General features: G+C 41.4%; 1 protein-coding gene across 1 annotated transcript; it reads right to left on the minus strand.

Moving 5' to 3' along the window:
- Positions 1 to 1,694: 1,694 nt before the first annotated feature.
- LOC135167416 (uncharacterized) lies at positions 1,695 to 10,267 on the minus strand. Its single transcript, XM_064130594.1, has 15 exons — positions 9,525 to 10,267; positions 6,377 to 7,861; positions 6,091 to 6,271; positions 5,576 to 5,647; positions 5,282 to 5,350; positions 4,961 to 5,029; positions 4,811 to 4,885; positions 4,616 to 4,738; positions 4,339 to 4,401; positions 4,060 to 4,128; positions 3,714 to 3,857; positions 3,544 to 3,621; positions 3,265 to 3,423; positions 3,150 to 3,200; positions 1,695 to 3,038 (listed from the first exon to the last, which is right to left on the minus strand). The coding sequence occupies exons 2-15, from the start codon at positions 7,636 to 7,638 to the stop codon at positions 2,850 to 2,852; spliced, it is 2,604 nt and encodes an 867-aa protein (XP_063986664.1). The 5' UTR covers positions 7,639 to 7,861; positions 9,525 to 10,267; the 3' UTR covers positions 1,695 to 2,849.
- Positions 10,268 to 12,348: the final 2,081 nt, after the last annotated feature.

Consider the following 12,348-nt stretch of genomic DNA (forward strand, 5'->3'; position numbering starts at 1 on the left):
ATTGATAGTTTGCATCAGGAATTATTTAAAATTCCTGGTGAATATTTGGATTCATCAAAAAACGATTTTTTATTGATGCAGCATCGATTAGGTCAGACTTTCACGTACGTAATAAAAGGCCATCTCTGGTGTGTTTAGGGGAACCGACTACATAAGATTCACTGATTTTTACGTAACTTATAGACTTGTGGCTCTCGGAACCCATTGCTAACCCACATAAATCTCTCCACTTTCTCCCAGTAATATCATTCAACCTGAATCCCCGGAGACTGCAACAGTTGTTGTTCAATTGTCGCCTTGTGATGTGTCTCATTCTCCGATCATTCACACTTTTCCGACAGTGATGAGACTCATCGATGAAGCGCTTTGACCTTTCTCCGTTGTGAGGGGGTGATTAGAAACAGTAGAAAGTCACTTGATTATGCAATTCGAGCTGCGGATGGGAAATACTTCGAGGGATTAATGAATAGGGAAGCAGGAGAGTGAGGAAATACTTCGGATGATCGAGACCTTTGACCTTGTTGAATCCCCCCGGGATGCAGACGTCATCGATGCATGTTCGCGAGGTTCCGCGGAATCGGGCCTTTCTATCCCCCGAATTCTGCAGCCTTTCACTGCCCCAGGAAAAATTTTATTCTGAAATTTGCGGTGAAGAATTAAAAAAATTAAAAAATACTTTAAAAAATCTGGGAACAAATTCCAAAAGTACATTTACGCCACATTTATTGCAGTTCAGTATTGGTATCAAGAGGATCGTAAAATCTCTACGCCGAATAGAAGTGTAAATATCCATTGACAGTCTCTCGAAACAAACATTTCGCAAGTGAAAAAATTGAGAAAAATCGGACATCGTCTGGCGTCACTATTTTGAAGAAAAAAAACTTGGAATTTAATCTCCAATTTTTACCGGTCATTAGAACACGTTATTTGCTCAACTAATAAATTCCATTGATGAAAAATTATAGGCCGTTAACATTTCCCTATTAATGAATTTCTATACTGAGATAAACCGTAAAAAATAATTGCCCCTTTCTTTCACTTTATCCGTCAATTTTATAGCCATCATTTTTACCAAATGACGTTACGAAAGTGCAAATGAGATGTATTCGTAACAAATCCCCATTTGCCGTCAATAAAAAAATCCACACGTTGGAAGTTCTCCACCTCAATAATAGTTTCGCCAATAAAAAAATGTGGAGCATGCGATCGTTCGATTATTTCGTAATATTTGAATCCTCAGGATAATGAGATGGTCTCGGCAAACATAGCACTCACCGTTTCCCTCGCCGATAATTAAAATATCCCATAACCCAGTGTCGATGTATCGATGTTACTGGCACGAACATCAGACAGTTTTTAGTGGAGAGAAAAAAAAAAAGAGGAAAAAGGCTCCTTCTCGTATCGTGCATTATGGTGATTTTCCAGCGGTCGAAGGTGTCCCCCCATTGCCTACTGTTCCAGTTATTACCAACCGCTATAACGCAATACATCGAACGGGGTGAGGATGGGGGGTAGAGGAAGAAAAAAATCTACGTGGGATTTTAATCCACGTTGTGTCAATGACCTCGACAGATCCGTGGAGAACATTGTAATTCATTGGCGAAAGGGAGTGCAACTCAAAATGCTGCATGCCAGTATTTCAAAGCATAAAACTCCCGAGGAATTAATTTTTTTGTCAACAAAGATTTTTGGGAATTGTCTGCAGAGATGGAAAACATTTGGGAGATTTTTAATTCCCTCCAATACCTGGAATATATTTTTTTATTTCTAAAAGCTGAGGAAATATTCCCAAACGCTTCAGGAATCCCATAAATAGTGTAAAATCCTAGAGTTACATGACATTTGACTTAATGAGCGTCCATGTTTAGTTATTAATGATCAAAGGACACAGCTGCCACCAATTGCTTCAGCAGATATAACTCTTAACGACAATCACCCCGTTACATGGCTCGAATCAATTTTAACGCAGAAAGCGGTAAAGTTAACAATTAATACGACACTCTTTACATAAACAGGCATAACAAACTTTTAAACCACAATTCATAAACCCAAGACGAATTACTGCACACAGTCATGACACAGGAGTTTCAGAAAACGACTGGCATTTCCTCTGATTATGTCTGACTATTCAGGAAATGCCACAGCATACCGTCAATTCCTCATCCCACTTGCGTCATTAGTTGATTGACCATTTGATTGAACAGGAGAAACCATTAACAATCAAATATGAATATTAGTCATATTAATTTTATTCCCCAATCATCAATATTCAATTTATTCGCTGAAAATTCCAGAAATCAAAGTTGAGCATCAAAATAGGCGAAATTTGTTATTAATTAATCATTGAAGTGCAGTGGAAATTTTATTCCAAAATATTTGCCAGCGAATAAAGGATATGAAAGCTCACATGTCAATGATCGAATCAGGAAGAGCCATTACCTCCGGAGATAATAATATTCATGGGAAAGTGTAAGGACACTGTGATATACTGATTCAATTACGAAAGTGTTTTATAATTAGCGAGGCTTTTTACTCATTCAGATAAATAAGAAAGGAGACGATTAATGCGGTAACCGTTCATATAATCCTAATCTTTATTATCATAACACACATCGATATGAACTGGCTCGAGGTATCTCCTGAGACCAGAAGCTTCCGGGCATTACGGAATCAAGCGGCGAACCATTGGGCTTTTTCATTCATTCGCGAGCAATATATGCCCAGAAACTTCGCGATTAATATGTCTAAAGCACCTCATAAACGTCCAGAATGTTCATTAGAATTTTCTGGACTTCCGTAAGCGTCTGATCCATCAGGGCACTTTCCACTGATCGCCCCAACCGTTCGCGTCAGCCGGACGCGTGACCGTAGCCCGACGGGGCTCCGTATGTCGGGGCTGGCGGATCTGCCGAGGAAGCTCCGATAATCCCGAACACAGCGTTTATCAGGGATGTGACCACTTGAATTCCTGCACCAAGAATGTCCTTCACTGAATTCCCCAGGAGGGCCAGAGGGTTTACTGACGAGGCAGGAACAGCCTAGAATTTTTTAACCGTCGAGTTTGTTAATTGTAGTCTCAGAAATATTATTTAATATTTTTTAAATAATACTGAGAGCTACTGGAACAGTTTATTTTGTCCTCTACTCACAGTCCCGGTGGGCAGATAACTGTCTTGTCCCGTAGCTGCTGTAACAGGTCCCTGAAACCATAAACCAGACCCTCGTGATCTCCTTATATTCGACTTAACCCACCCCTAAACTCACCGAATGATGTTGCACGAGTGGTCGTGGTGATGGCAGTCTCGTCGGGGTTGCCACAGTCGCCTGATAATGGGGATAAGGATAAGTCGGCCTAATTGTCGTATAAGACGGTCTAACCGTTGATCCTATGTGGACGGTACCCTCAGCATGACTCGGTTGATTCTGATTCACATTAATGCACGATATATTCCCTCGGTTTCGTAATCATTATCCGCGGGACTTGGGGGAGTCCTCATTATGGGCACTTTAGATACTGTTTATGATACGAGTGAAAGTACTCACGCTAAATTGATTAAGTGGTGGACCTGGTGATGGCCGGCCTGGGAAACCCACATTTATCGTTGAGGCAGATACTGGCGCCTGAATTGAGAAATAGTTCAGGAGTTTAATGATTGAGAACTGGCATTGACGATTTTATTTACATGTTAATTTATAATTAAGTCGATTCTCACCCCATAGGGAGCAGGAGACGCGCTCTCAGTACCTCCGGAGGACCCTCCACTGAGTCCAGCACTAGTTCCTGCTAAAACTCCGGATAAGATTGACCCGACAAGGGCCCCCACGTCTGATCCCCCAGGTGCCCCAAGCTTCAACTCCTACGCATAATAAACTAATTAAATAAATATTGAAAATAAACATAAACTCTACCGTTTACAAAATAAAAAAGACTCCGAATTTTCCTCAATTTTTTTTAGGAAATTTTATGTTCATTCAGTCACATTCAGGAATTTTTTTTCAAAGACTTTTATTCTTCGCGAATTTATGGAGGTTGACATCGTTTATGATTTGCAAACTCACTCTCAACAGTGCTGCCGTAGTTCCTGCAATTACAATCGACAGTGGTGACATCCCGCTGGGTTCCTGAGGCTAGATAACACGGGAGCAAAAGAAAAAAAAAATCTGCAATTCCAACCATCAAGAAAAAACCATATTCGCATGTCTACTTTCACTGTGCATATCTCAGGGGCCATAATAAAGTTTTGAAAGACTTATTGTTGATGCAATTTGTGTTGTGAAGTTCTCCGAATAGAGATGCAAATAACGGGCTTTGATAATTATAAAAATATGATTAATTACCGCACTGAGTGGTCCTGCAATAGCTGTGATTAATGCACCCAGAGATGATCCCTCCGTCGGTGGCTGAAACACGTAACATAATTATATCATAGAGGGGAAAAATAGTCTGTCGATCTATTTCAAGTTTCTCTCGCCAACATGACACTGGTACTTATTATCTCGACGTACAACATCATTAGAAATTCTCTGAAATGTCGACGACAATCTCTTCATATCGAGCTTTGTGAGTTTAATCTCAATTAACTTTTCCCTGTCGTTGAAAAGTGAATTTACTCACGTTACTAATCGTGCGGATCAATGGGCCGATGATAGGGGCCAGGACGGGCCCAATAAACGGCGCGAGGAGGCTGAAAATAGGCCCGAACAGCGCTGCCAGGTCAATGCCTTGACCGTCTTTGCCCTAAAGTCAACAAGCCGAAAGAATAAAAAAATGGCCAAGTGCTGCGTCGTAAGTACATTAATCACAGCTCACGTTAATTATCCTGATTATCACCGGCACAATCATCGCGATGAGATCGTTGACCCCGCCCCCTTCGTCGTCATCTCCCTGGAAAAATCCAGCATCAATGATTTTCTCTCAAAAACTTGTTCAATTGATTAATCAATCGAAACAGAATTTTACCTCTGATAAACCTTGAAGGATTGGAACCGCTGCCTGAATAACTTCGATAAGATCATCTTCTGATTCTGGCTGAAGAAATCGAAAATTCATCACTTTTATTATTTATTCTGAATTGCATGAACTTAAATCCAATAAATATATATTTCAAAATCGAATTAAAGTTTGTCTGCTCATTTCATCGATATTTCGTTAGATACTAATGAATTCACGTGTATTTCCAATCAGAATGTTGCATTCCATGGCATAAATAATTTATTTTGTCCAACTGAAGGACATCATCTGTTAATAAATTTTCCGTAAAATGAACTTGGGAATACTTACATCGCTCAAACCTTCCAAAATGGGAAGAGCCAGGGGTACGAGTTCTGCTACAGACCCTAGCGATCCTCCCTGAAGAAATAAACAAATAAAATAATACATGTGCAATTTACCGAAAACAATTGTAAAGCGTAATTTTCCTCCCTTCTCCTACTTATTTCTGAAGTGGATGAAAAATTGGAGCTGATTACAATTGGCCTCGGATTATGATTCAGTAAATAAAGCAGATAATAAACTGTTATTCAACGAATAAAATTCAGGACAACATCAACAGTTCCATAATGACGAAATACTCACCGCCTCTTCATCGCTATCATCAAATTCCTGTCTCTGTGAGCTCTCATTCCTAGTAGGTCGCTGTGGCAACTCCTTCAGTAAAAAATAAACTAGAATGTCATAACGTAAAAATATGGAAGCGAAAAAAATCTCATGCAATATTAATTCACGATCTCTCGTCAAGTAGAAATTGATAACACTCCTGATGACTATAATAGCATCAATATAATTTCATTGCGTATGCATGAACGCATCAATGCCGGTGGGATTGTTGCGCAAAGCCAGGTGTACGAGTTTCCTATTTGTCCCTGTGAGAGCTTTCTCACTTGATCCTGCTTGAGCAACAGATCAATGACGCTCGCACAAGGAGAAACGAGAGAAGAAAAAATTAACGATCTGAGAGATGACAGGACACGGGACAGACGATTCACTCTTATCGCATGATAAACCGCTAAATGTCTTCGTGATTAATTTGGCAGTGAGGTGATCATGAATATTAAATTTGGTGGCGTGAATCGCAATTTTTTGCTACTCACATCCTCAAAGTGAAATGCAGGACGACGAAAGGGATCATCGCGTGATTTTTTTGGGGGTCTTCGCGCGGTTGAGGTGACGGTGGCAGCTTCTTGGAGTTTGCTGCTCTTGTTGGACTTCCTGATGAGACCTATGGACTTCAGAAGATCACCCAGAGTCACCAGACGCCTCCTAGAGTTGTCCCTATTTTTGGAAATTTTTTATTCTGGACTTTCGTGGCTAATGGAATTTTTTCGTGAATTGTTTATTAACATTTAATACGATTAAATTGAAGGCCCATCTACCCACTTGTTCCTGCTGTTACTATTCCGTTTAGGGACCTCCACCCTCTCCCTTCCTCCGGGCCTCCTGTCTCCCCCTGGGTAGACCTCAGGGCCCTCCCCCCGGAGATCCTCCGCACCCCCCAGCTCCTGTGGTCTTGGCTGGAAATAAATACTAGGCGCTGAGTGGTTGCAGTCCCTGCTCTGCTGCGGCACCGGTGTGACTGCACCCCCTGACAGGACATTCGAACTCGCCCCCGACACAGTCCCATTCTCCAGTCCCTTTGTCCCTACCTCATGCTCCCGCGTGATCGTGATGACAGCTTCAAAGGGGATGGAAAAAGGAACGCCCTGTCGATGATTTCCACCCCCATTGACGACCCTCCCCGTCGCCGCAGCTTCCGGCGAAGGCTCCGCAGTCCCCGAGGTGTTCCGTCCGCCCCCAGTCGTCGAACCCTGCGAGTCAACCCCTCGCGGCTTAAACTTGACTGTCTTCTCCCCAGGGGTTGCGACCCCCACGTCATACGCGTATTTCTCGTATTCACCCGCCCTGAACTTGTCCGCATACCCTTCGCCAAAGAACAGGGGAAGGAAAGCCCCTGCGTGAAGCAGGGGTGCGATAATTTCATTTCCTGTCTTCGACCAGGAGCTGACACTATCGTACCCCACGTTAGCAATCCTGGGAGATGCGGACGGTTCGCCACCGCCGGTTCTCGTCTTGTCATCCCCCTTCGTCGGCTTCTCGTGAACCCTCGTCGTCTTATCATTCACCTTATCCACCCTTTTTACCCCCTTTTTACCCTCGGACCGGTTTCCCGCGAGCGTCACGTCGATCTTCGACGCCATATTCTGCATCGCCGTCTTCACCCACGTGAAGAGCTCGTCCATCGATGTGAGCTTCACCGGCAGCTGAATCTCCACGAACTTCGGCCGCGATCTGGCCTCTGGTTTATCACTGGTGGCATTGACCGATGGTGTCGGCACCCCGACGATCGAATTCACCAACATCACGACGACAATCAAAGCGAAACTCCCGCACTTTAATCGCGACATTCTTCCCGAGGCTCTTTGGTTTGATAGCACAAGTGTCTTGAGGTCGACTACGACGTCTCCTCGATGACCAGGAAGCCCAGGGGCTTTATATGCTCCCGGGATTACCGTCGGTGAGGATAATGAGGATCCTTGGTGCTTCCTATCAATCAATAGTACGCATGAACGCATGCATTCTTTCCAGTGACTTCCGTTCTTACGTTTTTTTTTTCCTTCGACTTTCTTTGGACTAGTTTCCATTATTCCTCTGGTTTATCGATTTCAGTCGTTACGACATCCGTCGCTTCCTCGCTAGGGGATCAATTTTGCTGTCGGCGGGGGCTAGACAGAATGTCAAGTTTTGTTTCATTTTATTTTTCTCGAGAGGGAATTAAACTGTCGGGATGTCAGGTCGTTGGCTGTCTTGTTCCTGCGGTTTTGGGGTTCGGGTAATTGTGCGGAGGTACGCGCTCCCCGGATTAGACTGCAATTTTACGAGAATTGTCGACGTTATGATACTATCGTGGGATCTTGGCCTAGTCTGAGAACAGGGGACAATGCAAGGACATCTTCCGCGGCGGTGGAAATTGCGGTTTGATGGCTTCGATGGAATTTCCTGGATTTACATCGGATGATAGGGGATATTGGTAAGGTGTATTTTAAATTAGAGAAATTTCATTTACTGGAATATCGTGTGGCCATTGGATTTATTTTTAGTTGGAGAGAAGGAAAAAATTGTGGGAAAAAAATGCGATAATGCACTTGCTTTATTTTCGTAATTGATAAGTAAAATCAGTGATTATGACGTCGGTTGATTCAAATATGAAACAAGTTCACCCCAGTAATTCAATTAAAATGTCTCAAGTTTTCAGTGTCGCAATTCCATAATTATGACGTTTGACGGACCTTTCCGATATTACTCTTATGAAATTGATATCCCATAATTCCCTCGGGAAATGGTCGTTGATCTCAATTATTCTAATTACACAATTCTGTTTATACAGTAGTGAAATCATGACAGACAACGAAATAATCGTGACCCAGGGTTATTCATGATAATTCAACCATCACGTAATTCGACATCACAAATGTTTACATGAATTGTGTTGCTCAATTATTTTTATCCTCCGCCAACAATTTCCTCGTTCTCCATCTTTAAATCGAAATTTTTCGATCTACGACGTTTCCCTCCGTTCAGTTTATTCCCCAGGTCGCACCTGAGGACAACTGTTGTTGAATCGCACTGTCTATTTCGAGAAGAAATCAAACAGTTGGTCAATGACGATATGTCAAGTGACGACGTACCATAAAACGTTTATCGAATCGAAACAAGAAGGCCTTGTGTACGCGATTATACCTTCACTTTTTTTTATGTATTTATTTTTTCATTGTTTTACTTTCTGGGTCGAAATGCAGACGGCCATACAAATCTAGTATTTAATGCTCGACCTCTCGATCTTGACTCTTCGATTCCGAGTTTTTGTAGTCGGGGGCAGTTTATTACTTCAACTTGTCAGTTGTTTACTTTGAAATTTTGAATCCGAGGACCCAGACTTTGTCGGATGCCGACGGGGCGCAGTGTCTCCGTCTGGTGAATGCTGGGGAAAACAGTCGCGAAGGAAATTCGCGAGTTTGTCGGTAACATCACGTCAAATTCCGCAACTTTGTTTTGCCGGTGATTTTTTTATGGAATTTTTTTGTAAAATAAATGGGTTTAGAATGAATTTTAGAAGATCTAGATAGATAGATGTGGTACCGAAATATAAAAATGTCGACAGAAGTTTCACAGTACTTTTACTCCGGTTGAAGACGGGAAAAAAATGAGAATTTTTTTATGAAAAACGTTTTTTTACATGTCCGCTATTTTGGTGAATGTCATCATACGTGACAGCTACTTGTGATTACATAATTGATAATTAAGAGGTTTTCACGCTTCTGTGGAGACAATAACGTACAAAAACTTCGGAAAGATCGATTGCATTACGCTGAGAGATCGATCGATTCCGAAATTCAGCGCGAACTGACATTGGAGGATAAATATTTTGAGAAGTGAAGGGTTTCCAACGTTATGTATATCTATTTTTGTACACACACAGCGAAATACTAGGCACCTACCAATAATCAATTTGTGCAAAGGGAATATTTACCTCCGTTCACCGCTCAGTCCGCCCATAGGTACTTGATGCTGTTTGCGAACACGTATTTTATCACAAGGTCAACAACATTCATGAGTACAATCTCTAGACCTGATAAATAATTGTCAGGGGGATGCGGGTGGTTGCGGGAATCGGCAACAAATTTAATCGAACTTTCGTGAATTCCAAACTTCCGGATGTCCAGAGACGCTGTTCACGTCCGGAATTCCCGCGAAAATTCGAAGTAACGTCGGCACGGAGCCGGGAGACCGGAACAGTGGTACGTGTGACGTGAAATGAGATTGATTTCAACATAAAAGTGGTGAGACGGAACGAGAGCAGAATAAGTCGACGCTTCCTACATCCGCTGATAGACAAAAATGGGAATTTCACGGACGATTTATTAATAATTTTCGCAAGAGCCACATTCAATTGAATTTAGGGGAAAAAATCATGAAATATTAAATTTCCCCAATCATCTCCCCCCTCGCCCTTGTGACCAATGGAGTCGTGGTGTTGACGTCCCGCAGTTCAATTGAATAAAATTATATCGATCGTTTTCCGGCATTCGATAACTTCCCGTTGTTGCAGATAATAAAAAAATAATGAAAATAAAAATGGGACAAAAATTTTGAGTAAAAAAAATCGCACTCAATTGCTTTTTTGATTATGAATTGAATTATTTTGTTTCTGTCAAAATTAAATAATTTTCATACGACTAAAACTCAAAATATTCCCAAGATTATTTTCCAAACAATTTGGCATTGAACCAAAATCTAAAGCCATCTGGAAATTCCTCCGGTGGAACTTTCTCACCGATTAGCAAAACATGACAGACTTCGCGAACGTGATTCCGCGGATCAGCACAACTCTTTACTCACAAAACCAGGAAAATTGTTGTATTGTTCTGTCAATACCGGTGCCTGGGGCTCACGAACGTCTCGGGAGACGAATGGGTTTGAAATGGGCACGTCTGCGGCACCTCGTCAAGATAATTACTCGCAAATGATGACTGTACGCATTAAAAAAAAAGTGTTACTAATTTTAACGACAAACTCAGCCATATTTCCCGTGAATTCCGCATGATTTTCCTATTTCTGCGACGGAGAAATTAAATCTCGCATTAAAATATTTACACTTTACGCAAGGACAAGGAGAACATAAAGTCCGTTTATGAATTTGATGAAACAGAAATTCTATTCCGAATAGACAACAGAAGACTGAACTGGTGATGCAATTTTTAGTGACTGTTCGTACCGCTCTGTTATTAATAGAATATTTGATTGTTGGAACTGTTTGACAAATGTTTCGGAAATATTTTCCCTCTAGTTAGTTTGTTATTCCGTATGACTGATGGAGTTTTTAAATAATTAGACAGATTGACGGATTGATTGATGAAAATTAGTATTGAATATCACAACGAAGGCATTTCCTCGGGACCATTCAGATACGTCAAATTACGCAACGAATTTTCTTCACATTGACGACTGTGGGCGAAGTGGTTAAGACCCTGTTGGGTTAGACTCGCGAGGCGATGCGGATTTCAGTCGGATATCGAGTGATGTGACTTTTAATAACTCGGGAAGTGTCCAGCGGAAGTCTAGACACCGGGAATCATCGAGATGGAATGTTCGGGGTCTCCAGGGTTGTCCTTGGCGACTGAGGGAGGCTTCTCATGGAGCGTTAGTCTCTTGGAGTAAATTAGGGTGAGAAGATGAGAAAAAAAAATTGAAGGAACAAATTAAATCTCCAAAAATTAGAAAAAATTCTGAGATGAATTGTTGTTTATTTTTTCTGGAACGTTTAACGAGGATCTCGCAACGCAATATTTACCGAGTGCCAGATAAAAAATATTCATAGTTTAGTACAAAGTAAGAATGTTTCCCTCTCCACTGATTGTAATCAAATGAAAAAACTGGGGAAAAAACGATGAACTGGGAATTAATGAGGCGTTTGTATAGCAATGAGCTATAATTGTGATGCATCAACGAGGTCAGCCTTGTAGTAATTCATTCTCGTGTCACATGATGGGGCCTGGGGTCATTACCATGATCATTATCCCCTCAGTTTAAATAAAAACATCATGTCATGCGTTTTTCACGTGGAAAAATAATTTGTTTCGTCCTGAAATTTCCAGTACCGACCCTAGATTTTTTTTCAGCCCTCGAACACGTATTTTATCGGTGGTAAATGTATGTTGTACACCGTGTAAGTTTTCAAAAACATCAAACAATAGATTTCACGATTTATCGGACGATTGACTACACCCCGCGGCCTCTAAATCAATTTTTTATTTAGCAAGAGATTTTCCACTTGTTCGAGGATAATTTCAATCGCTCGTTGGCCAATTTTATTGCAATACCACTGATTGCAATGGTTTCACTATCATATGATCTCTGCTAGTTTGAATTAACGATCAAAAATCATTGTGACCGGGTTACGAAATATCTGTAAAGATCTACTGAATCGTCACACAGGTATGCGGATTGAAAAAATCGCAGGAAAAATTGCTGTACAATCTTGGTAATCGCAGAGTGAAATCGAATTTTATTTGACCGGAAATTGCAAATGTCTAACAAAATAATTGATCTCAAGTTCCGAATTGCGATTTGTCCCCGAAAAATTTCAATCACAAAATTCCCAAAACATAAAATTCATTGAAATTAGTGATTATTCCGTTATTTTAACTTTCCGCCCTCCCGACACTCCTTGAGCCACCCTCCAATGCCACCCCGTTTTCCTTGACAGCCTCATCCTTCCCCCAATCCCCGATATCCCATAAATTAATTTTTTCCCCGCCGAGTCCTTAGGGTCAGGGGAATTAACCCACGATTCC

This window comes from Diachasmimorpha longicaudata, chromosome 11, assembly GCF_034640455.1.
Source record: "Diachasmimorpha longicaudata isolate KC_UGA_2023 chromosome 11, iyDiaLong2, whole genome shotgun sequence".
Lineage (NCBI taxonomy): Eukaryota > Metazoa > Arthropoda > Insecta > Hymenoptera > Braconidae > Diachasmimorpha > Diachasmimorpha longicaudata.

Coding starts and splice junctions, on each gene's coding strand:
- LOC135167416 (XM_064130594.1), bottom strand. CDS start 7,638: ATGGAAACTAGTCCAAAGAAAGTCGAAGGAAAAAAAAAACGTAAGAAC. Junction 6,272..6,376: donor AATAGTAACAGCAGGAACAA/GTGGGTAGATGG, acceptor TTCCAAAAATAG/GGACAACTCTAGGAGGCGTC. Junction 5,030..5,281: donor TTTTGGAAGGTTTGAGCGAT/GTAAGTATTCCC, acceptor CGATTTCTTCAG/CCAGAATCAGAAGATGATCT.